At 36.7% G+C, this 26,745-nt stretch overlaps 1 protein-coding gene across 1 annotated transcript; it reads right to left on the minus strand.

Annotated features, from left to right (window-relative positions):
• Window positions 1-235: 235 nt before the first annotated feature.
• Window positions 236-26,518, minus strand: LOC140172499 (uncharacterized). The gene is made up of 6 exons (XM_072195645.1): window positions 26,326-26,518; window positions 8,796-8,837; window positions 7,510-7,765; window positions 5,341-5,507; window positions 583-860; window positions 236-499 (listed from the first exon to the last, which is right to left on the minus strand). The coding sequence occupies exons 1-6, from the start codon at window positions 26,360-26,362 to the stop codon at window positions 236-238; spliced, it is 1,044 nt and encodes a 347-aa protein (XP_072051746.1). The 5' UTR covers window positions 26,363-26,518.
• Window positions 26,519-26,745: the final 227 nt, after the last annotated feature.

Below are 26,745 nucleotides of genomic sequence, written 5' to 3' on the forward strand. Positions count from 1 at the left end.
AACATATTTTTGTGTGTTGTTATCTTTGTGTTTCCATTTTCATTTGCGAAAATAAAGTCCACACAAAAATAACAACATAAGTCATTCCAGTAACAATTATTTAGTATCAATGTAACATATTAATTTCCTTCATCAATAAATACAATACTGTATCGAAATTTTTTGAACCTTGCCAGACATTAAAAGTGTGTATAAATAATCAAAAACTAATAAAAAATCAAATTCCATGTGTACTTTAAAAGTCACCTCCAAAATCATCACCACCAAAATCTCCTCCAAAATCATCTCCTCCAAAATCATCACCACCAAATCCACCATCATCATACCCCCCTCCATCATCAAATCCCCCACCACCATCATCATAGCCCCCTTGATCATAACCCCCTTGGTCATAACCCCCACCCGCATCATCCTCATAACCTCCTCCTTGGTCATATTCTCCTCCCTGATCTGCCCCACCCCCATCCGCCCCACCCCCATCCGCCCCACCCCCATCACCCTGATTCTCATAATGATCATGGTCATGAAAGTGAGTATGAGTTTCATGCACATGCATGCCTCCGTGGTGGTGATGGCCCCAACCCCTCCCCACCCATAACCCCCATACCCCCACCCTCCATACCCACCACCACTTAGTGCATAACCTGTCAGCATGCCAGTTGCGAAGCCATCATTTCCATATCCCCCTCCCCCTTGTTGGTTCACTATGACAGTTTGCCCTCCTTGTTGACGGGTGTTCCCTTGTTGTCTGGGTTGGGGTCTTGCACCCCCTTGTTGTACAGGGTAACCCCTTGATGCTGCTTGCTGTTGTGGGTACCCCTGGTTAGGTTGATGGGCTTGATACGGTGGTGGAGGTACTCCTATAATTGGTTAGGAAAAAATGGAAACAAATGTCATTAGCAGGGTCAGGACTTTGGCGAGATTACCCCAGAGTAGATTATAAGCATTAGGCACCAGAATCAAATTTGTGCGATCTTTGGATCGACCGTCGATGCTTGTTATTTATGAAATAACAACTAATTAATCAGAATTAATGCTAAATTCATAATTTTCAATATCGATACAGTAAAAGATTGACATGTTATCACAATTAATTGATTTACTAAATAATAAGGATTGACCAAGCATCGATGGTCGATCAAAAGATTGAACCAATTTGTTTCTATTGCCTTATAGATGCTTATATTCTTATAAATATAGTTTTATATAATTTCAACCTTCTAGTGAATGTTTAAATTTAGACCCAATAATGATTTTTGTATTTACAAGTGAAGCAAGGTTGTAAAAAGAATTTGGTGAAAATCCCAGATATTCTATTCACACTCAATGTTATTCAATTTTACTTTAAAAAGATAATAATCTATATAATAATACTGGTAGTCTGTGACACTGTCTGTCTGTGACTCTGTCTGTCTGTCTGTCCGCCTATTTTCTCTGAGACTAGGGGTCACACATTCTTCAAACTTGGTGGGTGGGTGCACCTTGACCCCATACAGAACAAGTTTGTATTGGTTAGTGGGTCAAGGTCACCCAAGGTCATCCAGGGGTCAAATTAGTAAAAACTGTTTTTCTCTGAGACTGGAGGTCGCACGTTCCTCAAACTTGACGGGTGCATGCGTCTTGACCCGGGACAGAACAAGTTTGTATTGGTTAGTGGGTCAAGGTCACCAGAGGTCATCTAGGGGTTAAATTAGTAAAAATTGTCATATGGGCATGCAACTTAGTGGGTAGGTGCATCTTGAGAGGGCGCAACACTAAATCACTCCGCATTTTATGTAACAACGAAATTCGGCTAATATAGTCCATAGTGGATATGAGATTGTAGCGACCATATCTACCGACATGTTCACTTTAAATCACTCAATATCGGCTCATATGAATTCGACAAGTGTCTTTAATGATAACATGCAGAAAAAAACTGGACAATTGATCTCAAAAGCAATTCTCTGTGGCGGATTAAGAGAAAACCCGATTTTGAAATGTGAGTGGTGAGTTTAGTATATTTTTTCCTCTTTTTTTGCAAGAAAAAAAAAAAAAAAAAGTCAATGGTCATCGATATATGCCGACAAAAGTTTTGGAATCTAGAGAAACAGAGCTTTAATTTGATACCAAATTTATTTTGCCAAGTATTGCAGGGACGCCAGAAATGGCGCTTGAAGTAGGCGAAATCACACGTTATCCTATGGGGCGCTGAATTAGTGCTGCGCCCCCTTGTAACGGCCGTCATTATGAACGTGTTCCTTTTACATTCTTCGCGCAAAATAAGAAACACGCTTCACAAAATGTGTTCTATTTCCATCATGATGATAAACAAAGAATACAAAAAGTCATCCTCATGAAAAATTATTGGAAAAAACACTTTATTGGCCGAGTAGGCGCCTTCAAAGTCAAGAAAAAAAAAAAAAATCCTCAAAAAGGCTCATAAATGGATTTTAAGGTTAATAGACATTGTTAATCTGCATGAAGCCGTTTTGCTGAATATTCAGTAGGCCTACTCAAAAATATCGCAATTGTTACTACTGGAACGGGGGGTATTTATACTTGAGACTCAGTAATAAATGATTTCCAAAAGAAAATGGCAACACTGATAATCTAGAAAAGAAATTAATCTTGGTTCAAAGACGTGCTCAAATTGTCGTCTGTCACTAATTTTGTGAGTTCTGTATAAACTTTCGCATATTGGAGGAAAAGTCGAAATATTTGATTTTCGGCATTTCGGCACTGATCTTTAAAACATCATTTCTCTTGAACGGAATGTCGCAGAGACATGAAATCTTCGGTGTTGAGCTTCAAATTTTCTCTAGTTTACTTAATGAGTAATAAATGTGGATTTTGAAAACTTTTAACACCTTATAAGAGGGCGCAACACTAAATCACTCCGCATTTTATGTAACAACGAAATTCGCTAATATAGTCCATAGTGGATATGAGATTGTAGCGACCATATCTACCGACATGTTCACTTTAAATCACTCAATATCGGCTCATATGAATTCGACAAGTGTCTTTATAATGATAACATGCAGAAAAAAACTGGACAATTGATCTCAAAAGCAATTCTCTGTGGCGGATTAAGAGAAAACCCGATTTTGAAATGTGAGTGGTGAGTTTAGTATATTTTTTCCTCTTTTTTTGCACCGCAAAATAGCGAAAAAAAGTCAATGGTCATCGATATATGCCGACAAAAGTTTTGGAATCTAGAGAAACAGAGCTTTAATTTGATACCAAATTTATTTTGCCAAGTATTGCAGGGACGCCAGAAATGGCGCTGAAGTAGGCCGAAATCACACGTTATCCTATGGGGCGCTGAATTAGTGCTGCGCCCCCTTGACATAAGATGGAACAAGTTTGTATTGGTTAGTAGGTCAAGGTCAGCCAGGGGTCATCTGAGGTCAAATTAGTAAAAACTGTTTTGCGCCTATTTTCTCGGAAACTAGGGGTCCCACGTTCTTAAAAAACTTGGTGGGTGGGTGCATCTGGACCTCAGACAGAACAAGTTTGTTTCGGTTAGTGGGCCAAGATCACCCGAGGTTATCCAGGGGTCATCTGAGATAAAATTAGTAAAAAACTGTCGTATGGGCATGAAACTTGTTGGGTCCAGTCAACTTTTAGAGTCAAATTTTTGGACGGTCATTTTGGGGTCATCCGGGGTCACCCAGGGGTCATCTGAGGTCAAATTAGTAAAAAATGTCATATGGGCATGAAACTTGGTGGGTACAGTCAACTTTTAGAATCAAATTTTTGGACGGTCATTTTGAGGTCATCCAAAGTCAAATTACGAGATCTGCCCTATGGGCATGAAACGTGGTGGGTACAGTCAACATTTAGAGCCAAATTTTGGAAGATCATTTCGAGGTCACAAGGGGTCATCTGAGGTCAAATTAGTAAAAACTGTCCTATGGGCATAAAAGTTGGTGAGTACAGTCACCATCAGCCATGTAATCACGACAGCCGAGAACCGCCACATACGGGTAACCGCCTAGTAATATAATGATAGGCAATAGGCATCATACTTCCCTTTCATTTGATACAACATAATGTTATTCTTAAACACCTGGGTGCGTACTGAACTGAGCGGATGCATGTATTGTTTGCACTGTGCAATGCACAATATCAGCATGGTGCATGTGAAGGACTCAATGGATTCGCCATTTTGCACAGGAGTGACTGGTTGAACTTGATGAAAAAAGGGCCATAAAGAGTGAATGGCTGCAAATTACATGCAACCATGATTTTGCAGGTGAGAGGGCGCACCACCAAATCACTCCACGATTTATGTACCAGTGAAATTCGGTTAAAATAGTCCACCGCTTATTTCAGCTTGTTGCGGCTCTATTTTCTATAGATATTGTCAAAATTCGCTTGTTTTCAGCTCATTTGCTTCCGACAAGTGTCTGCATGAAAGAATATGAGAAAAAATCCCAATATTTTGTTTCAGAGGTGAAGTTTTGGCGCGAATTTGAACAACGTCCGGTTTCAAAAATTGAGTGATATTTTAGGGTTAAATTTGCACCTTTTTTCTTTGCTGCCAAATAGCAAAAAAAGTAGATGGTCACCAATATATTCTGTTAAAAGAATAATATTCTACACGTGATAAGCTTTAATTTGATACCAAACTCAGCCATGTCTCTTATCACCTGATATAACATGGAAGATAACAACAAGGCAGCATGCTGAGCTGTTCCATGCAAATATAATGCTAGAGACATGGCTGGGTCACAAAACAATACTTTTATTCTCTAATTGTTGCACACAAAATTACCCATATGTGACATGATCTGGTCCATGGAGACCAAAGGTGGCAAAATTAAAATGGAGATAAAGGCAAAAATATGGAGCAAAAAACAATAAAATGCATTAAGAAAATAGACATCACCAAACTTTGTAACTTTATAACCAAGTATGTTCGATCTTTGGTGTTTTCAGTATATGAATTATGATAGCCTAATGTTTGTATATAAGGTAAAAATAATAGTTAAAAATGCTTCCTTTGGCCTCCGTGGACCAGATAGTGTCACATATGATGTTTGTAAATTATAGGGGCTTCTTGAAGGGCTAAGAAGCGCACATCCTAAACATCCAACATTGCACCCTCACAGCAAGGATTATTTAGAAGCAACAGTGACCATATCATTACATGTACACGCATGCAGCTTCAAATCGTGAGCGTTCACTCAAATCAAACTTACACAAGCACATATTAAGATGCCACATAGATCCGTGTGTGAAACAGCTGCCTCAATGTGTCACTCTGCCTCCCAAAGACAAAAAATGGTAAACTAGTCATATACTGAAACAGCCTAATTTAAGTTGTGCAACAATAATGTAATGGCCACATACCTTGTGTAACACCAGGTTGAAATCCAGGAGGGGGTGGTTGGCCTGGAGGGTAACCACCCTGTGGTGGAGGTGCCCCTGGTTGTACACCTGCTTGTTGCTGTGGGTTAGGACCACCTTGTGGTGGCGGTGGGAGTCCCTTAGCTTGACCTAATGCTTGTAGCCATTGCCTGTAAGGACAAAATGACATCAATAGTTCATCTTACTTGTTAAGAGGTTGGTGAAATTGAACAATTCATCTTTCATTTTAAGTTTGTATAATATAATTACTATATCACATAACCAAATACTAAGTATTGTATTTCATTTGCAAAGATAAAAAAAAAGTATTGTATTTCATTTAAAACCCCATGAATACTACCTGCTGATTGACTACAAGAAGAATATTATAATTCATTGAGCCAATCGGCAACATGGTAAGAATATTAGGGCTAAAGATGAGATTGAGCTTAAATATTTATAAGCTGTATTTTTATTGGGTCACTCAGATCAACAGGGGTCGAAATAAGCGATAGCCCGATAGCCATGGCTATTAGGTTTTCTGTCGGGCTATTGGGTTTTATCTCCATGTAGCCCGTCGGGCTACAGGGGTTTTCATGCGCAGAAAAATGAAAACATGTGAAAGAAAAATAAAAGCTTCGATCTCCAATATTTACGGCCTGTCCAAAAATTATGTAACATAAAATGCAATGTAACAACATTTGTTGAAGTGAAGTCACCGTAGCATTGTAACATAATTTAAAAATAGAAATAAAATACACTCCACCGCATAATTACACAGATTGCGATATTGTCTAGAACCACTGCTGCTAAGTTATTGCAGTGCTGAATGATGACACGTACATGAGTTGGAAAATTTTCTAATTCTAGGGATCGGAAAGAAATGCTTTGTGGGTGGTGTGTAGAGATATGACATCGGTGAAATACGACACAATGATCGGCCGTAGAAGAAAAAAATGACAAAAAGTTGCCCTTGAATTATGTTTTATAGTCATCATACTCCAGTAATTCAATAAATATCATAATATTTGGCCTAAACTTGAACTCATTTGCAATGAAATGTCATTTTTATTGAGAAATGCATGGGTTCCATGTGGTGCCAATGGTGTTGAATTCTGCACTTTGTCAAGTTTACTGCATTTTGTGGAATTCGCGAACTTTTATGGCATAAAGAACACTTTTATAGCAAGTAAACTGCTTGGGAACTTTCTTAAAAAGCGAGATAGTTGGTTACAGGCGAGAATCGTGGCGTGAGAAGCGAGATCACATTTTTTGCCGGGCTTTAACTATTTATACCATGAATCTATACCGGTAACACATCATTGTAACCAAAATCACAAAATCTGATACCAATTAATTCAAACGGTACATTCAATACTTGACAGATTCGAGATTAAGAACCCTTCATTTTAGGATTTGATCGCATATTTTTAACTTTCAGGGGTTCAGGGTTCTGAGAAAACCTAGTGCTACCCCTGATTATGGGGGGTAAGGGTTACTCACTAATAACTGAATATTTGAACAAACAATTGGTTTGAATTGTGCAAAAACAATGTCTTTTTTCAGGGCTATTGAATTTCCTTCAGGGCTATCAGAAAAAATGGCTTGATAGCCCGGATGGCTATCAGGAAATGGTCCCTTATTTCTACCCCTGGATCAATATACCATCTTACATTGAATTAACCAATCAGAAACACAGTAAGAAAGCCAGTAGTTCTCAGGGGTTAATTCGTTCCATAGGTCCCTAAAACACATTTCCAATTTCAGTCAAAGATATTATACCTAAAGAGTACAAACTAAAATTAGCCTGTGTGTAACGCTTTGGTCAATACGCCATTTGGATTTATCGCTCATGGAGGGCAAATAGTGTACCTCCGTCATTTTCAGCAAGAGTCTGAAGTTGTACAATGAATAATTTGTGTATTTAAGCTTGAATGCTACAAAAGGTTTGCACACTCCGTGCCTATCACACATTTGGGCACAATGCGGTATACACAGAATACAAGCAATAACACACTTTTATTTGACATTTACAATGCGCATAGCAAAATTATCCAGAGGTACAGTATTTGCCGTTCATGAGCGCCATGCAAACATGGTGGAGACGGTATTTGGTTCTACCTCACTGATCTCAGTCTAGATGATAAACAAACAAACAAACCCAATTCTTACATAAGTTCCTGCTGACTTGATGCCACAATGTAATGTGATTTTCCTTTCACCTCCAAACAAAACATGTTATCCAGCCGGGCACCAGGTGGTAACTTAGGTGCACCCTTTGTACACTGTCTGCCCACACGCAGCATATCACAGTCATTTTTCACGTTGAAGTGTCCTTCTGGTTTGGTGCTGGAAAACTTTGACCAGGTGAGCTGGCCATCCTTGTACACTTTGAAGTATGCTTTCTTCCATCCACCAAAGAATCCACCTAAAATGAAAATAAAGCAAAGAATACCGTCTCACAATTGCTAAGGTAAATCTACCATGTTGGTTCATTTTGTCCGATGTTTATTGGAAAGACCCCAACATCGAATGATAATTTGTATCATAAGTTTGAGTGTTACAAAGATTTGCGCATACACATCAAACTTAAGAGGCAACAACACATCTGGACTTATTCATAAAGTGTACAACAAGCTCAACTACTAATCCATGTCACAGTCCAGACCAGTGTAAAAGAACATTGTGATATGTAAGGACAAGGTCACTTACCCAAATCCTAGTATAAACATTTAATGATTACTGGTAATAGTTACTGCACAAAAACAACTGTTGGCCACAGAGTTGGCCTGGTCAACCATGCTTCCTCTAAACAAGCATGCACTGTAAATGGAAGCTTACCAGGCGCATGGTGCAATATGTCCTCCATGGGACTCTTTGGGTCTAATAATCTCTATATCATTATCAAACAACATTTCTCTGTGACAAAACTGGCTTCCACACGTGTATAGTCTCTTTTCCACTCTTTGAAACTGAGAAGGTGACCCAGGAAGAAAGTACTTAGTTGAGGCATGTGTATATTATGATCCCGTTTTAAAAACTGGAAAAAAGGTATCTTGAAGAGGAAACTAGTTCTCCTGGAAAGTGGTCAGATGTTGTAAGTCCTCCATTTAGAAATATTAATGATAATATTATAAATAAATTATGTGCAAATAGAAGTAAATCAAGGTGATTTCAAATAACTAATATCCTAACAGGTATAAAAACAAATAAGAATATGGCACTTAAAGGTAAATTCAAAAATCATAAAGAACTTCAAAGATCTTAAGTAGATGATTACCAATATTAATTTACAGCTTTGAATTGTGAAATAATAAATGAAAACTTCATTCATTAGCTGATTTTAAAAAAAATCATTTCACATTATTTAAAAATAAACCAACTCATATGAGTTTTGCTTCGCCACAAAAGTGATTGATTTTTGAGCTTATGGTGCAGATGGTCTGTACATAGCTTACCATATCGTTGTAGGCTACCCTCTCTCAAAGACCCTGATGTATCTGTGTAAAGAAATCAAATAGAATTTTGAGTTAGCAGAAATACATACTTTACTACGATTTCTCTTTGAATTTTGATTATTCTTTAGCCAAAATATTATAATCATAAATAGACCGATTCAGTGATCCCGGCGCAAATGTGGGGAAAAAATTAAGATTATTTATAAATTGCTTGAAAGTGTTCAAAGTATAAGTCATTTAAATTGTCATTTGGTATTTTTGAAATGAAAAATTTGGCAAGAAACAAAGGAAACAGCAGTATTGATGAAGTTGAAGCCCCCATTCAAATACATGAAGCTAATTTATATACTGACTTTAAATTAAAGATTACAAATGCCTTATTTTGTCCTACATACATGGCTTTCGGCTGAACCACTATAGCAGGCTATGTTAGCACATCTATGATATGACAAAGGTACCAAAATCTGAATTTTGATGATTTTTACGATTGTTCGGATGAGCAAATCACTGAATGGGCCAAGGCTTAGGCAGCCAGCCGTGTAGGGAGTGTTTTACACACCCACTTTTTACCAACATGGCCTATACTTTGTGCACAAATCACTGAATGGGCCTTCAGGAAGGGGTTCTGTCCATTTTACTAACGAGGTGAAGTGAAAGAAACTAGTGCTGTGGTCGGCACCGTTTTTTAATGTCGACATGTCGATATAATTAGTATACCGACGTCGACAGTATGTCAAAATAAAAAAAAATTCTTTAAAAAAAAAATAAAAAAATATTTTTTTTTTAATTTTCAAAAAATATTTTTGGCCAGAAAAACAAGTTATAGGCCCAAAATGACTTGTTATTCAAGGTTGGAAACCAGAGAAATGCTGCTAATAAAAAAAAAAATGCCAATTTTTTTTTACAAAGTTGGATACAGTTGTATATTGTAATTACTTTTGCTTCTATTGAACAGCTAGCAATGCATACTAATTCAATGTGTCCCTGACTGTTCAATAGAAGCAAAGGTAATCAAAATATACAAATTTATCCAACTTTGTAAAAAAAATTTGGCATTTTTTTTTTTTAGTAGCAGTATTTCTCTGGTTTCCAACCTTGAATAACAAGTAATTTTGGGGCTATAACTTGCTTTTCTGGCCAAAAATATTTTTTGAAAATTAAAATTTTTTTTTTTTTTTTAATAATTTTTTTTTGATGTCGACATGTTGGGATACGTGCCGACGTCGACATTAATGTCGACATAAGGCATGTCGACCACAGCACTAAAAGAAACCCACTTATTATTTTGGTTGTTTAACATGGAGTTCTAAATATGCATGGTTCAATTCAGAAGAAATTGTCCCTCAAAGAGAGCACTTTGTCATTTGGACCAATTAAAATCTCCACTTTTGCTCATGGTCGCCAAAAACTTTGACAGCTGCCATTCGCAAACGACATGCAATTTGAATTTTGTTCTTGTGACATCACCTGGCTAAGGGATACAAAAAAGGTACATTTGAGCCAAAACAGAGCGAAATCCTAGAGGGTGGGTGTAAAGCAGATTTTTTAGTACCTGGTACCATACTTCCGTGGTTTGGGTAATGATGGTGAATGATCGGCGATCGCATGCCATATTACAGGTACAAAAGGCAAGTTAGTTTTAACACATATTTGATAGTTAGCCAAATTGGCCCCCAAATTGGCCCAAACACAATATAAATTTTACATAAAAATTATAGGAAAGATAGGTCAAGGAAAGCCTACATAATGTTGTCTATACTTCACTCGACCCATATATTTTATTTTTGTGATGAGAGAATCGCACATGAAATTTTAGAGACATTTTCAAAGCAGTTCCAGATAGAAAAGCTGCTCTATCATGAGACCATGCAGTTTTGTTTTGCAGTTGATGCAATAAATGTTTGCTGAACAACATTTTTAACAATCTTTGACAAGATGTAACTTCCCTTACCGAAATGAAAGCCTTCATTAGGCAGTTATTAGGCAGTCTGTTAAGCAGTTAATACAGGCAGTCACTTGAAGCTGTTGATATATGAAGCTCTATATAGACCTGAAAGCACATAGGCAGTACCTAGACATGTAAAATGGGCAAAATGAAGCACTATAGGCAGTTCAGAGACCTTCACCTTCAGCTCTAATTTAGGCAGTTCACCTCAAATGAAGCTCTAATTTAGGCAGTCGTCGACCTCAAAAGAAGCACTAATTTAGGCAGTTGACTGCCTAAAATGAAGCTCTAATTTAGGCAGTCGACAGTCTCTAATGAAGCTCTAATTTAGGCAGTCAAATGAAGCTCTAAATTAGGCAGTTGACTGCCTCAGATGAAGCTCTAATCCAAGCAGTTGCATGCAGGGACATGCCTTTTGAGGAGAGTGAGAGCAATCACTCTAGCTGCTCTCCTTAAATCCGATATAGGAGAGTGATTTTAGCTCTCCTTAGTTTACCATTTTCTCCTTACATTCTATTGTAAATGCACTATAAAACAGCTCTCCTTGAAGGCTCCATCAGACCTAAAACGTTCTCCTGCAATTCCAAAAAGACAGTCCTTGCAGTCGTCAACTGCCTCAAATAAATACAGGAAGATCGCTGGACGTCTCCCGATTTGCTGTGGAAACTTGTTTTCATGAATCGAAGTACTTACTTTCCATTTTGGTTATTAATTATTGGGGAATGTTTGATTGTAGCATGCCCTCAGCTGACAATCATGCCATAATTTCTTTCAATGAAGCCTCAAAACTGCTCGTTTTGTATGTAAAGTGTGCACAGTTTAATACACTTCACACACTATGCTTTTCGATCCTCGTTTAGACTGCGCTACGAGTATAGGTGTGAGAGTTGACAGCCCTGTTCCTGATTAAACACTAAATGATTTTGAGTCCCAAGCATAAATTGTACACCATATAATGATATGATAACACAAAGTAAAATGCAAAACTAAAATCCAAGGCCTGGACAATTTTGTTTAATAATTAAAGTTTCAGATTCCTAGCCCGATTCCTAGGTGCCAACCCGGGCCCATCAGTACACCACATGCTATACTTTGCGGCATATTGTACCACTTTACCTCCGATCCCCAACCTTTTAGATGTATCAGTTATTGCCAATGATATGAATCCAATTTGCAGTTGCTAGAAAGCAAGGTTATCACAGAAAACTAATTTTGGATACATGCAAGTGCATACTGCAAAATTCAGCAGCCTGTGCACACATTATATGTACTTGCAGTTGATAAGCTTACAACTTTTATACTGCTAGCTTGCAATGCAACCCTGCAAACCTTTAATTTACCTGTGCATCAACAGGTGTATAGTCATCTGTAGTATAAAATTCCCCATAAAGAATGAATGATTTGTGTGAAGAGACCATAAAACACCACCATCTAGAGAACAGCTTGTTGAATCCAACAGCAAATTTGAAATGGCAGTTGGTGATCATGTGACCGGGTCATGACTTATGCAAATTAGCTTCTGACTGTCTATTAGGTCTGACTGCCTATTAGAGCTTCATTTAGAGCTTCATTTTGATGATGAAAAAATCATAAGTATTAGAGCTTCATTTTGATTAGATAAAAAAATCAAAGTATTAGAGCTTCATACAGTGACTGCCTATTATAGACATTCATATCTGTCAAGCTCTTTGACTGCCTAAGTCACAGGCCTTCAACTGCCTAATTTTCCAGCAACTTCTTGTTGATAGTTTGATTAGGCAGTCATTTGTCTTCAACTGCCTATGAACTGCCTATTAACTGTCTATTAGGCAGTTGTGTTTGGTAAGGGTTTTTGCTACGGAAAGCGCTATAACAAAATGGTTTTCAGTTTTGGCTTTCTTTACTACTGTACAAAATGATGTGGTTTGATATAACAAATTTGAATTCACCTTTTGTACCTACATCATGACATAGACTCATAGTCATGATACTATGCTATGGTCCCGGGGCTTATGGTTCAGTTTGTCCACTTTGTACTGCAGTACGAAGTACAAAGTACACAATGACATTGTATAGGTATGAAAGGCAAACCTCAGTTAACACATTTGCTAGTCAGCCAAATTGGCCCAAACTGGGGCCCAAACACAATAGGCCCATTCCATGTCAACTCCAGGGATGTGCACCGCAGCACCTCTTCAATTTTTTTTTTCTTTTTCTGTGTGGTGGTAGATATTGATGAGAAAGTAAAATCCTGAAAATTTGAGCTTCATACTCCATTTCGCTTTCCCGTGGCATCAATTTGAAATTTAGGGGGTCAGCGTAAAAATGTGTCGCAACGCGAAAGACGATGTTTGGAGGTCCATAAATGTATATAGGGAACCCTTTAAAACTTTGAAAAGTATGTATCCTGGGGTACTTTTTGGTGTAGAATTCAAATCTGCTATCAGAAAACTTGTAACTTCTTTACTTTAAAAGATATAGGGCCCTCAAAATGCAACTTCGTCCAACCAGGACCAACTTTGGGGGGTCAGAACTCCAAAAGTAAAAATAATATTTTTGTCCATTTTTTTGCAAGTCAGAGCCCTTTGGTAGGACATTACTCTTATCCAATATTGAGCATATTAGAATACATTTAGTAGGGTGGCCACAATGCTAGCTATTGTGTGTACCCCTGCCTACATACACAAATGTATGGTGGAAATTGTAACAGATTCTGCAGCAGTTGGAAAACTTTTGGGCATTTTGAATTCCATATAATTTGTCTCCTAGTAACTTCTGTGCAAACCCGACTACCTAATTAGATAGACAATTTTCTGCCCGTCATGAAGGTGAATATAGCATTTTTGTACGGGCACGCATAAAAAAGTTACGCACAAAATAAATGTTTGTCATCAAATAAAACTATTTTCCCAAAGATGTACAATTATGCTATATTCAGTTTTACAATCTAGACCCTCAGAGCAAAATCCTGTGCAAAAATCAGACAATTTGGTTGTGTAGTTTAGGAATACAGGCCTTTGAAGGTCATAATTGGCACATAATAGCGCCCTCAATGGTGAAAATCACACATATTTACCTTAAAAAGTCCTGGCAAAAGAGTTATTTTTGTGATTTCAGCCATTTTAAAAATGTTGTAAAGAAGCAAATATAGCAATTATGACCCTGGATTTTTAATATTTGCATAAGGCCAATTCCACCGTTACGGACGTTACAGATACATGCAACTTGCAACTTTTAAGTGAATAGCACACATGTTTGCTGTTAGGATAACACTTTATCTCTTAGTATGCTATTAGTATACACTCTAATGTTCAATATAATGAAGCAATTTTGTTTTGGCTTTCTTAGTTAATTAGCTACAGAAATTAGAAACGAGCGTTACGGACGTTACGCGAAAGTGCCTGCCTTTTTGACAGATGGTACATATCCTTAAATCTCCATTCAGTTCTGTGATTTATTTTTTTCTGTTAACTATATTGAGCAAGCCTTGACTCTATTCTATGTAAACATGAAAAGCAAGTTTGAAATTAATACTCCTGTATCGTCCTACACTGTTGATTAAGTGTTACGGACGTTACATTTTATCTCAAATGTAACGTCCGTAACGTTTTTCGTAATGAAAAAAAACTGTCAAGGTGCTTCCTCAGATTTTTTTCTTTACTATCTTGAAGTAGGTCTGACATCAATCTATGGAAGCATGATTAGCAAATTTGAAATAAATGCTCCTGTTTTGAGCAATAATGCTCCAAAATTTTGTTACGGACGTTACAAAAGGCACTTTTGGCATGGAATTGTCCATAAATGAACATTAAATAAACAAAAACAATACATCTCATGCCTTCTTTGGCTTTATTCCCACAATTATCGCTTCATGAATATGCAAATTTATGACAAAATCAGGATTTTCCTAAAAATGGGGTAAAATGGCCAATTTTGTGAATCTTTAAAAGGCTGTATCTTCGCAACGGATTGTCCGATTGAGTTGATTCAAAAGGTTTTTTAAATCATTTTGTAGAAGGAACAATCCTGACAGAAAAAGTAATTCCAGGGGTGGGTTTGAAATTTTCATGTGACCACCCTACATTTAGCTGAGATATTATGCAAACCCACTTTTTTGCAAAACCACTTTTTTACATTTTGACCCCTCCAAGAGTTGTACATTAAATCATTATACATGCAAAATCAAAATGTGTACAACTCTATGGAGTAGGCAAACCTAACTGATGTGTTGAACATCAAGATTTCTAAGCCAATATCTCAGAAATGTTGTCCAAGAACATATCTTCAACATACCTGAAGTTGATGGTGGGGCAAATTGTCTGACATTGGTTTTCAGGGGGGTCAAAATGTAAAAATAAGTGGTTTTGCATGGGTAATATCTCAGCTAAATGTATTCTAATATGCTCAATATTGGATAAGAGTAATGTCCTACCAAAGGGCTCTGACTGGCAAAAAAAATTGACGCTAAAATTATTTTTTACTTTTGGAGTTCTGACCCCCAAAGTTGGTCCTGGTTGGACGAAGTTGCATTTTGAGGGCCCTATATCTTTTAAAGTAAAGGAGTTACAAGTTTTCTGATAGCAGATTTGAATTCTACACCAAAAAGTACCCCAGGATACATACTTTATTATTATTATTCAAAGAACTTATAAAGCGCATTTCCCATGGACCAATGCGCTGTACAAAGAAAAATAAAAAATACATCAAAAATACACAGCATGGCATTAAGAACAACAATATATCACAACGTGGTAAAATATACTCCTAATTACATCAAAAATTTGAATAAAACAGATATGCGCAGCAATCTGAACCATAATTAAAATAATTAAAAATACACTTGAACCCAAATAGGGACATATGTCATTATAAAAAACATATTATTATCAAACAGCAATGTTAAAAAGTACAACTTGTACACATCGGGAGTGAATACCTGCAAACAGGTCTATGAAAATACATAAAAAAGGCCTAATATTTTGGAAACAGGTGGGTTTTTAAAAGTTTCTTAAAGGATTGCACATTTGGAGCCTCGCGCAAATTGGAAGGCAAATTGTTCCATAACCTAGGTCCTTGAACAGAAAAAGATTTATCCCCATAAGATCTTTTAGTTTTGGGGATTGCCAGACGAGTGACATCTTGCATGGACCTAAGCCCACCACGGTTACAACTGTACTTGTGAAGAAGGTTCTGCAAATATTTTGGCGATGAACCGTGAAAACAATTGTACACATGCACCAAAATCTTGAAATCGATTCTCTGCTGGACAGGCAACCAATGCAACTCTCGCAACAGAGGCGCAGCACTAGTGCGCTTGTTAACTCGGAAAATGAGACGCGCCGCGCAGCGATTTTGAAGCTTTTGGAGACGTTGCATGCCACGGTTTGAAAGGCCACCTAACAGAGAGTTGCCATAATCCAGCCGAGAAAGGATCAAAGATCTTACTGCATGTGCACAAGTTGTTTGGTCAATATAACGGCGTATTCTTGTAAGATTACGCAGGTGGAAATTAATACTACGACACAGGGCGCTGACTTGCTCATCCATGGTAAGACTACGATCAAAAATGACACCTAAGTTTTTAATTGAGGCAGAGGGTGAGATTACAGATCCACCGATTTTCAATTCAAGGTGGGATATAGCAGCTGCACATCTTGGAGAGGAAATCAAGAAAAGCTCGGTTTTCGAGTCGTTCAGCTTTAACTTGTTTTCAAGCATCCACGATCGTAACTCAGCGATGCATTTAGTGAGCCTAAGTTGTGCAGCCGCTATTTCCTCCTGTGATTTTGGATTAAAACTAACATAAAGCTGAGTATCATCAGCGTAGATATGAAACATAACCTGATGGAGCCTGATGATTTCAGAAACTGGCTGAGCATATGCCGTGAAAATCGGTGGACCTGCAACCGACCCTGTGGAACACCATATTGCATTGGACATTTATTAGAATACTCACCAAGGACACATACTTTGCTACAACGATCTTTAAGGTAGCTTTCAAGCCAATCTTGAGCAAACCCTGTAATACCAAACTCCCTCTGCATTCGCTGGACAAGGATATTATGGTCAATTGTATCAAATGCAGAGGAGAGGTCTAAAAGAACCAACATGATTGCATTACCTTTATCCAACTCATTAAGCATATCAAACTTTTCAAAGTTTTAAAGGGTTCCCTTTATACATTTATGGACCTCCAAATGTCGTCTCGCGTTGCGACACATTTTTTACGCTGACCCCCTAAATTTCAAATTGATGCCACGGGAAAACGAAATGGAGTATGAAGCTCAAATTTTCAGGATTTTACTTTCTCATCAATATCTACCACCACACAGAAAAGGAAAAAAATTGAAGAGGTGCTGCGGTGCACATCCCTGGAGTTCACATGGAATGGGCCAATACATATTTCATAATACATAGAAAATTAAAAGAACAGATTTTTCAAGGAAACCTACATAAATATGTTGTCTATACTTTATATGATTTATTTTTGTGATGAGATAATTGACATGGAATTTTAGAGGGATTTTGGTAGCAGTTCCAGGGGCGGATTTAGAGGGGGGCACGCGCCCCCTCTAATTTTTGCAGAGCGGCGTCTGACTTTGTGTGGAGCCCCCCCATTGAAAATTCCTTGATGCTATCATGAGACTATTGTCAAAGTCAACCTTTTTGACAAGATGTAACTTTGCTACATGACAAAATGGTTTCAGTTTTGGCTTTCTTTACTCAAGGGCTTTAATTTGATAAAAAATTATGTGGTTTGATGGCAAATTTGAATTCACCTTTCATACAAATAGGAAAATTATTAAATTTGTGTACATCGTGGAACATTCAACTATACTTGATACTCAGCGACTAATCATGCTAATACATGAGCGTACAGCGCTACTCTACGCGTCCATTGCGAGGTTATCTGCGTACAACAGCTTACTACGCACAGCCATGCAAAGTCAGAGTATGTTCCACGATATACACGAATTAAAGTCATAATGTACTATACGATCTTATAATATGAATTTGGTTAATTTTTTTCAAACCTGATTTTTTTTGCATATTTGTAATGTTTACACATGTCCCAACTTGCACCTAAATGGAATAAGCCAAATTTGTTGTGTTTGTAGGTAAACAGAGCAAAGTTCGACATAAAGTCATATTAAATTCAAGAAATTAAGACTTTATGTCTGCCCAGAACTGCATGTTAAGCCCCCAGCATACTTTCCTGCCAATGCCAATGACAAGCCTTTATTGTGTCCGTTTGTCTGCAATGCGTGTGCGCCACCCCGCTCAGCGGCAAGCGGCAGGGTAGTATGAAACCAGCATAAAACGGCCAAAATAACAAGCAGTGTTTCTCTCACGTTACCTCGTTATTGCAGCTCAAAATGGACAGAAACCATTCCCGATCATTATTACTAGTTTTATTTCAGCATTTTGAGTATACTAGTAGTCACCCGTCTTTCGCGGTCAGGGTCTTTTGCGGTTGGTAAATTTTGTACATTTTGTGTACATGTAAATGTTTTATTTAATGTGATTAATGGTATGAGAGGAGATGATCATTTAGAACTTTAGAAGTATAATATTTAGTATCTTTTCCATATAAATCAATGGCTTGAAATTGCAATTATATCATGTCTTGCCCTGTGGGATGCTGGTCGCTCTGATATTTAAGATTTTTATGCATTTGTTTCTACAGTACTTTTCAGCCCATTTTGGACAAATTTGTTGTACCTTTTAGCTCATTTTTTATAATTTTCATCCAAGTTTGTCCCCCACCTTGAAATGTACCTTGCTGCCCCCGCCTCCTGCAAAAGTCCTGGCTACATCACTGAGCAGATGAACACAATTTTATTCACATCCCTCTTGGCCCCTGTGGCCTGCTGGCTGATCTGATATTTTAGATTTCTATGCATTTGTTGTACTTTTCATTTGTTAGCCCATTTTGGATAAATTTGTCGTACTCTTTAGCCCATTTGTGCCAATCCCCGCCCCCCCCCATGAAATTTGCCTCGGCCCCCCCCCCTCTCTCTCTCTCTGAAAAGTCCTGGCTACACCACTGTGCAGCTGAAACAATTTTATTCACATTTCCTTACACTCTATTTCATATAAAGTTATGATCATACCTGATCATACATTATGCTGATAACATTAAACATAGCACTACCACAGAGCAGAGTAGGACTATTCATGGTAACCTGATTAATTTGTCCTTCAAAAGTTTCACTTTAACTATAGGTTCTCCATAAAAACACAGAATACATGCAAATGTTGATCAATTAGTTGAATAAACAATAGATGTTAATTGAGTTTCTACTGTGTCATGTAATACTAGTTGCTTCTACTGTGTCATGTAATAGTTGAGACTACAGGCATAATATCCTCACACCGATGACAGGATAGAAGGCCTAATTCAGGCTATGTCAACATTAGTTGTGTTGGTGTGAAAAGTTGTAGCATGCAGGTGCGCTGCCACTGCCTTTGCCCTGCCTTTGAAACTAATTAACATAATTTGACACCCTTAACGTAAACAAAAACAAAATTGGACGTTTTATTGGGGTGCGGACAACTTTACTCTACGCAACGCAAAAATCTGTTTTCCGAAATAATGTAAAACGTAGAAGTTTTTAGCCTTACCAATTCGCCAAACTCAGTAATTTATTATAGATAATGACAAATTTAAAATTTGAAGGAAATCGTAATTAAGCCTTTAAGGAATTTTTTATAGTATACATTACAGGTACACACACTTTGTGTTTAGCGTATCATGCGGCGTGTATTAAGACACAACGCTCATGCATTTGTGTGCAATGTGTGCATGTATAGTGTGTTAATTCCTTTTGACATTATCATGGTGCGCAGAAAATGTGTAACAGTAATTTATTGCATACCATACTTTACTTAGTACTCCTAGTTTATTTTTACTTATCAGTCATCATCATGATGAATACCATCATGATCATGTAGTACAGGGATCTATATGATGATTTTTATATAAGGATAAAATTCAAATTCAGAAAATATTCTAGGTACCGTATGAATTGTTGTTACTAAATGATCATGCACTGCATGCACTTAAAGGTCCGTAACCCGATCGACAACATCATCCCCCCCATTTTTGTCATTGTTTTTGAGGTTTTGGTATCACATAATAGATACTATTTTCTCATTACTATCCTGAAATTTGACGCTCCAAGTCGATGTATTTCGGAGAAATCGGAGAATTCACACAAAATTAGCTTCCTTCCTGGCTACCAATTTCTTGAATTATGGACAGGCATATCGTAGATAATTATAGTCTCCTCATTCCTCAACAGCTAGTTTGGTTTCGCATCATTCACATTGTATGAAAAGAGCGAACCGCAATAACTGCTGAAGAGACTTTACTATAAAGGTATTTTAATTTTAAAAACTTCCTTACGAAATTAGAAGCTGCCAGCGTGGAGCAGTTGGTTAGAGCATCGTGTTTTGAACCAGAGGTCCCGGTTCAAATCCGGTAGTGATAGTTTTTTTTTCTGCTCCATTTTTTAAACCCAAAATTATTTACATTCATTTGAAATGTACATATTGCAAAGGGAAATACATTTGGTTTCTTTTTTTTTTCTGAATCGGTATGAAAAAGAGTTTTTAAACATCTAAATTTTCCGTTCACTGTTAATAGCAACGCACTGAATGGTCTATTGTTCTATTGTGTCCGATTTGAGCGCTGACATATTGGAAAATGTTGCCAATCAATATTCATGAGAGTGTACATTCAACGTCCAATTTTCGAAATTGGGTGACTTGTGCTTGGCAGGTGTAAAATACATCTGACTGGGCGTTTTAAATACGTAACGCATAAAAGGCATTGGCATCATCGAATGGCTGCCTATAGTGCTGTTAGTGTTAGGCCGGGTGTGTGTGTGTGTGGGGGTGTGTGGGGTAGGGGGCTGTGTTTAGTTTCTATAATAATTATTATAAGGCCTACATTTATTTGTCATTCATTTCTTTTCCTTTCTCTGTACTTGCTAAAGTATCACTCCCTCTTCTTATCTCCCTTCCCTTCTCCATCCCCTCTTACGTTTTGTCCCCTCTCATTCCTATCATTTTCCTTACCTTTTTATTTATTTACGTCTATTTATTTATTTCTCTTTATTTCTTCCTCTTTCTCTCTTCCTCCAGTCCCCTCTCATTCTTCATATGGGTGTTTATATAAATATGGAGGCCAGTAGTAAAACATGGGCCTTGTTTTGCATTTCTCAAGATTGTAGAAAAAATGTAAAAGCCTGCTAATTTTTTTTCATTGCATTTAACTAATATATATTTATACAATAAATCAAGACTTTTTTTTTTTTACTTTTTTTTTATTTATTAGAATTTTACTGGCGAAAAGTAATGGATTCATCATTTTTTTTTTTAAAACATTGTTACATGAAAAGAGACATTTTTAAATTCCACATTTCCCCCATATAATAATTAAAACCTTACCTTGTTTGCTATGGAAACATGAACAGAGGTCCATTTTTTATGATTGTCAACAAGATTTTATCAAATGTTGCCGAGTTTGTGTTTTTGTTTTTGCCGATTTTCACACCACTCCGTAACATTTCGTGTCAGCAATGTTACGGGTGTGAAAGAGTTTTTCAATCGGTCACCAGTTTAAAACGTAAGCTTTCTGTATTGTGAAAGTTGAGTTTTGAAACAAATATGACAGTACCTTAACTTAAAAAACATATGGAATGTGCCTGTAATCCAAATCAAATAAATATTCAATGATAAATTGAGATTTTAATAACTTTGGTGTCACTCACTTTCGTTACGGAGTGAGATTTTCTTGCGATGTAGAAATGTAAACATTGTGTCTTTATGAATGAAAGTCACATGATACACAGGCCCGGATGATGACCTCTGACGACCGTGTGCAAAAATACCCACGTGGAGACAATTTTTTTTTTCACGCGCTTATTGCCTTCGTGGTCGAAAAGCGTTACGGGTGTGTTTGTGTTACGGGGGTGTACAACATTTAACGTGTGTTTATTGTTTTGTGACGTTTCTAGTGATAAATTTGAATTTAATTAGTTCCAAGACTTTAAACAAAACGTTGTAGTGCATTGGAAGTAAGAATTACTCGAGAAAAATCGCAGAAAGATGTCACATTCCAACACACGGACTTGGTGTCAGTGTTACGGTGTGGCTATTCTGAATTTTTCTCGGCTATCCTTGACAAAAATCTTGGAAATTTCCCTCCATAATTGTTTTTATAATGATCGAATAACTCATGCGATTCGACTCGCAGAATATTTCTGTGAAACACCATTTTAGTACGAAAGATCATCGCCGAATACGGACTAGTTGGTAACAGAAAACTTCATCCGTAACTGAAATTGGCATAACACAAATCTCATAGTTACGGCGTGTTCGATATGAGCTATTTTACAGTGGTTTTGTAGAGATAAATATTTGTATTTGTGTATCAATGCTTTCTCGTTCTATTTTTATTAATATTGAATGAAATGGGTAATGTATTTCTGTCTTACTGTTGGCCAAATGCCCAAGTTTCAACAAATACAGAGTTTATTTATCACGCCGTAACCTCGACCATTTGATAGCAGAGGGGTGTGTTTGTTGTCAAAACATGGCGATAGGATGGGTAAATTGTTTTGCGTGCATAGAAACTGCACTTTTTTTTACAAAGCATTGATAATTATTGATATTATTTATTTATTATATTTATTACTTATCATGTTTATGTTCAAATAAGAATATTTGCTTTTCTTTTAATCCAATTTGAACTTCTAACATTTTGTCCCCCCCTTTAGCTTCATGACAATTCAACTTTCCAAATCCATTAGTTTTCTTTGCATACCTGTTCAGTGTTCACCATGGTGGAAAGTTGCACTTTTGGTAGTAAACAACTGCACAATATTGTGCTACATTGATAGCTATTTAATTAATTAGACAAATATGATAAATGCAACGAAAAAAAACACCCTGTTTTACTTTTATGGGCGGGCGGACCTTTCAACTTCAAGTAGGGTCGGTTGGGCAAAATTTGGGTTTTTTCTTCTTTGAAGCCAAAATTACAATACCTGCAGAAGGTATAAGTATAGTTTTAGGTGGATTTTATCTTTCCATGTTAATGATTATTTTGAAACAAGTGTTGAAATATTTCATACAAGTTATTATAGATAGGCCTAACCCAAATGTGGTGTTTTATTAGTATAATAAAGCAAACTGTTGTTTTTATTTAAGTTTCTACATCAACATTACAATGTAAATAAGAAGCTACAAGATATGTCACTTGCAGAAAACAGCAAAATTAAGTTTATTAACCACCTGAATGATTCAGTTCTACTTTGAATAATATCTTGAGTAACATGATGCTGTAACATTTTAACTTCTCTAAATGTCTTTCAACTTTGACGCATCAAGCCAACCCTCACTAAATTTAAGGCTTGGTGTCAGTGTTACATGCGAAATGATAAGTAACCATACAATAGTTAAAATTATGTATAATGTTGCTCAGTCAGAAAATAGTCTTGTGAAAATAATTCCCTGATGTGGTTACGCATTTCCTTGCATTCTGTGGTACTACATTGTACTTTAATGTCAGCGGTACTACTTTGGTGTCAGCGTTACAGGTGTGATTAAAGATAACACAAGATGTCATAGCTTGGCTTGCTGAGAGGAACCATAGTCAAACTGAGCAAAATAACTACATTTATTAATGAGGAAAATAAATCTTTGAAGTATTCAACTATTCTGAAATTTAATCAAAGTTAAATAGTGCAATGTACATCGATCTGTAGAATAAATATTTGGAAACTAGAATAAATATTTGGAAACTTATATCATCCCCAGGTAGAAGTTCTGGCCACTTTGTTTGTATTTTACATTATTGAGCATGTTAACTAATATAATATTGTTTAGTTACACATTTCTCACATAATATTACTTAGTTCGGACTTGCTATTATAATAGGTAGTGTAGATAGATAGCTTTTGTAGTTCATGATGTCACTCTGTAACAGTGACACCAGTGTCAGCGTTACAGGTGTTAATGTTTTTAACATTGAGCATTGGATATATTTATGACATTGTAGTAGTATTTTTGAATCTTGCCAATCACTAATGAATGCATCCTTGATTTTTAAACTTCTTTTCAAAGCAAGGATAATACTTTGGTATACATTACAGTAATTTTGAAACATAATTGCCCGAATCGGTCGTAATTTGACAAAATATTGGGACATTAAGTTCTCATTTTTCACAAGTATTGTCAAAGGATTAAGGATCTTTTTTTTTCCAAAGTAAAGATGTCGATAACATTTGTTAAAAACCAGCAAATCATTATCATACCTCAACTATACATTTGTTACAGCTCCAAGACAAATAAACAATTTGGTGTCATTGTACAGGTGTTAATTTGTGTCTTATGTCTCACTTTATTGTGTTGCTGTCCAAATAGGGATTATGTTTCATTAAAGCGGATTATTTTTTTGTGAAATATGGGTCTCAGGGTGTAAAATAATGAAAACAAAATTCTCATGAACCCAATTTGAAAATTTGGTCCCAATGTCACACTCTGGCCTCCATATTTATATAAACACCCATATCCCCTCCTTCAACCTCATCCCCTCCCAAGACCTCTCACAGAAGAGCTGCCCCCCTTCAGTACGCCACTGATTATGACATTATCCTTCTTAAAATAAAATAAAATAAAATCTCAATTTGTAAAACAACTTTTATATAGGCCTATACCGGTATACTTATTATATGTTACATGTATCGTAGCTCCCGGGACGTAGCTATTTAATACCATTATAGACATGGCAGCCATGATGTGTAATCATTCAGCAGGCGCATTCAATTAATTTAAATGAAGCACCTAATGTCAGTGGGGTGACAACGAACTATGCAGCTCGGCTAATGTGTGCCTTTTGTGCTTACGGCTACTCAATCACACCCTTGGGTTTATGTATAACAATAGGTACTTTTCATTCCGTTAAGCGCTGTCACGCGACTTGCATTTGATCACTTATTGACAGTAGCCTCCTAGGTAAAGCGTTAATACACTGTCGGGTCAGCTTACCGATTTAATGGTGGAAGCCCTTTGTCCCAAACAAAAGGTACCTTTCGATGAATAGCTTGTCAGATTTCAAATCGGCACAAGGTTTCAATGCGTTACGTAATCTATTTCCTCTCCATCTTATAATAGCTCCATGGTTAATAGTAGGCCCCTACGGGCATTTCCAGCATTGTCGTCGGGCATTTCTGTTTTGCTTTGTTATTGTAGGTATGCTAGGTGAATTCAAATTTGCCATCAAATTGCATCGTTTTATATATCAAATTAAAGCCCTTGAGTAAACTAAGCTAAAACTGAAAACCTTTTTTTCATAGCACCTTCCGTAGCAAAGTTACATCATATAAAAAAAAAAAAAAAAAAAAAAAGTTTCAGCTAGCAAAATTCCCCAAAACGGCATTTCGGGGTGTTTCTAGATCTTAGTCTCATGGCGATGGCAGCTTTTTTTAATGGAACTGCTATCAAAATCCTCTAAAATTCCATATGCGACTTGATTATCACCATAAAAAATCATATATTTGGGTCAAGTGAAGTATAGAAAACATATTTATGTAGGTTTCCTTCACCCACCTATTCTCGAAAAAATTCAAATTTCTATGTAAATATGCATTGTGTTGGGGCCCGGTCTCGCGAATTCAGCTGACTAGTAAATGTGTTAACTAAGGTTTGCCTAGGTTACCTAGTTATTGCCATTATGCTAGGTATGCCCACATTGCTTATTACAGAGGGCCTCATTCAACTCCTACAAAGTTTGTGACCACAGAAATGGCTTAACTGTGTAATCCCCATAGGAAAAAACAAAAATGTGAAATTTAGACGCCAGAAACCTTACGTAGAAAGATAAAAAGTGTCAATTGGTATACCTTGATACAGAAGTTATCATACAGTGTTAGTAATTTTTTTCAAATAAAATCGCTTTTCTGTAAAATGGATCGCCGTACTGACAGATGTTGCATGTACTTGCTTGTTTGTACAGTAATTCATTGTAAGGTACCGTCAATGATGGTCACAGAACTTGGAAAAATACATTTGCCCATAACTTCGCTGATTTTTGTCCTACAGACAGGTTGACCCCTCTTTTTTAAGTTAAATAATCACCTTTCTAAACAAAACAATTTCAATGTGAAATATCATACTTGAAAATTTGATGATCATACCTAATATATTATGCCATACAAAAATCATCATGAACGATACAGACGAACACGAAAAGACTGGTTGTGGGGAAATGTCACCGTAGTAGTATTGAATGTGTACATAGTACAGTGGAGCTTGTGTCAGTGCAACCACGCCACGCACGCATGGCACATCACGAATGGGAATTACGGCACATGGCAGACCCGAATGCAATTCACGCATACCAAGTATTGGGGTGCAAATTTTGCTATTTATTCACATTTACGTAGAAAATACTCTCGTTTTTTTTTCACAAAGCTGCATAAAGGGGACAATATTTGATATTATATGTAATTTTAAAGACAATCCATATCCAAAACCAATAGGGTTACCCCCCCTTTTAATTAACAATTTAAGCTTACTGCATATTAAATTACTCACTGTGCACAAGGACAGCATCTGATCCACCACAAAACATGACTCAGTCCAAATGCTCACTTTTGCTTCAACTTGCTCTTCACATCATCTCTGTCTGATGATCCTTTCTGTTCAATTTGTATACCACTCATGCACTGAGATTTTATAGCATCACGTTTCTATGACAAAATGGACTAGAAATATGGCGATAATTGATTGATTTTTGATGAATCGATTTTGTGGTGTTTTTAATATGATCAAAGTTTAAATTAAAAGACTAAAGCTCGATTTACTTTTGCTGCTACCTTTATTTATCAATCATATTAATTATCTTTTTAATTTATAAATTTCTATTATTTTAGTCAATTAAAAAGTTTGAAAACTCTATTGAATGAGAAAATAGCTCATTTTTGGGATAGTAAACAGGTTTGATTGTTTCTAGAT

This window comes from Amphiura filiformis, chromosome 2 (assembly GCF_039555335.1).
Source record: "Amphiura filiformis chromosome 2, Afil_fr2py, whole genome shotgun sequence".
In the NCBI taxonomy this organism is placed as follows: domain Eukaryota; kingdom Metazoa; phylum Echinodermata; class Ophiuroidea; order Amphilepidida; family Amphiuridae; genus Amphiura; species Amphiura filiformis.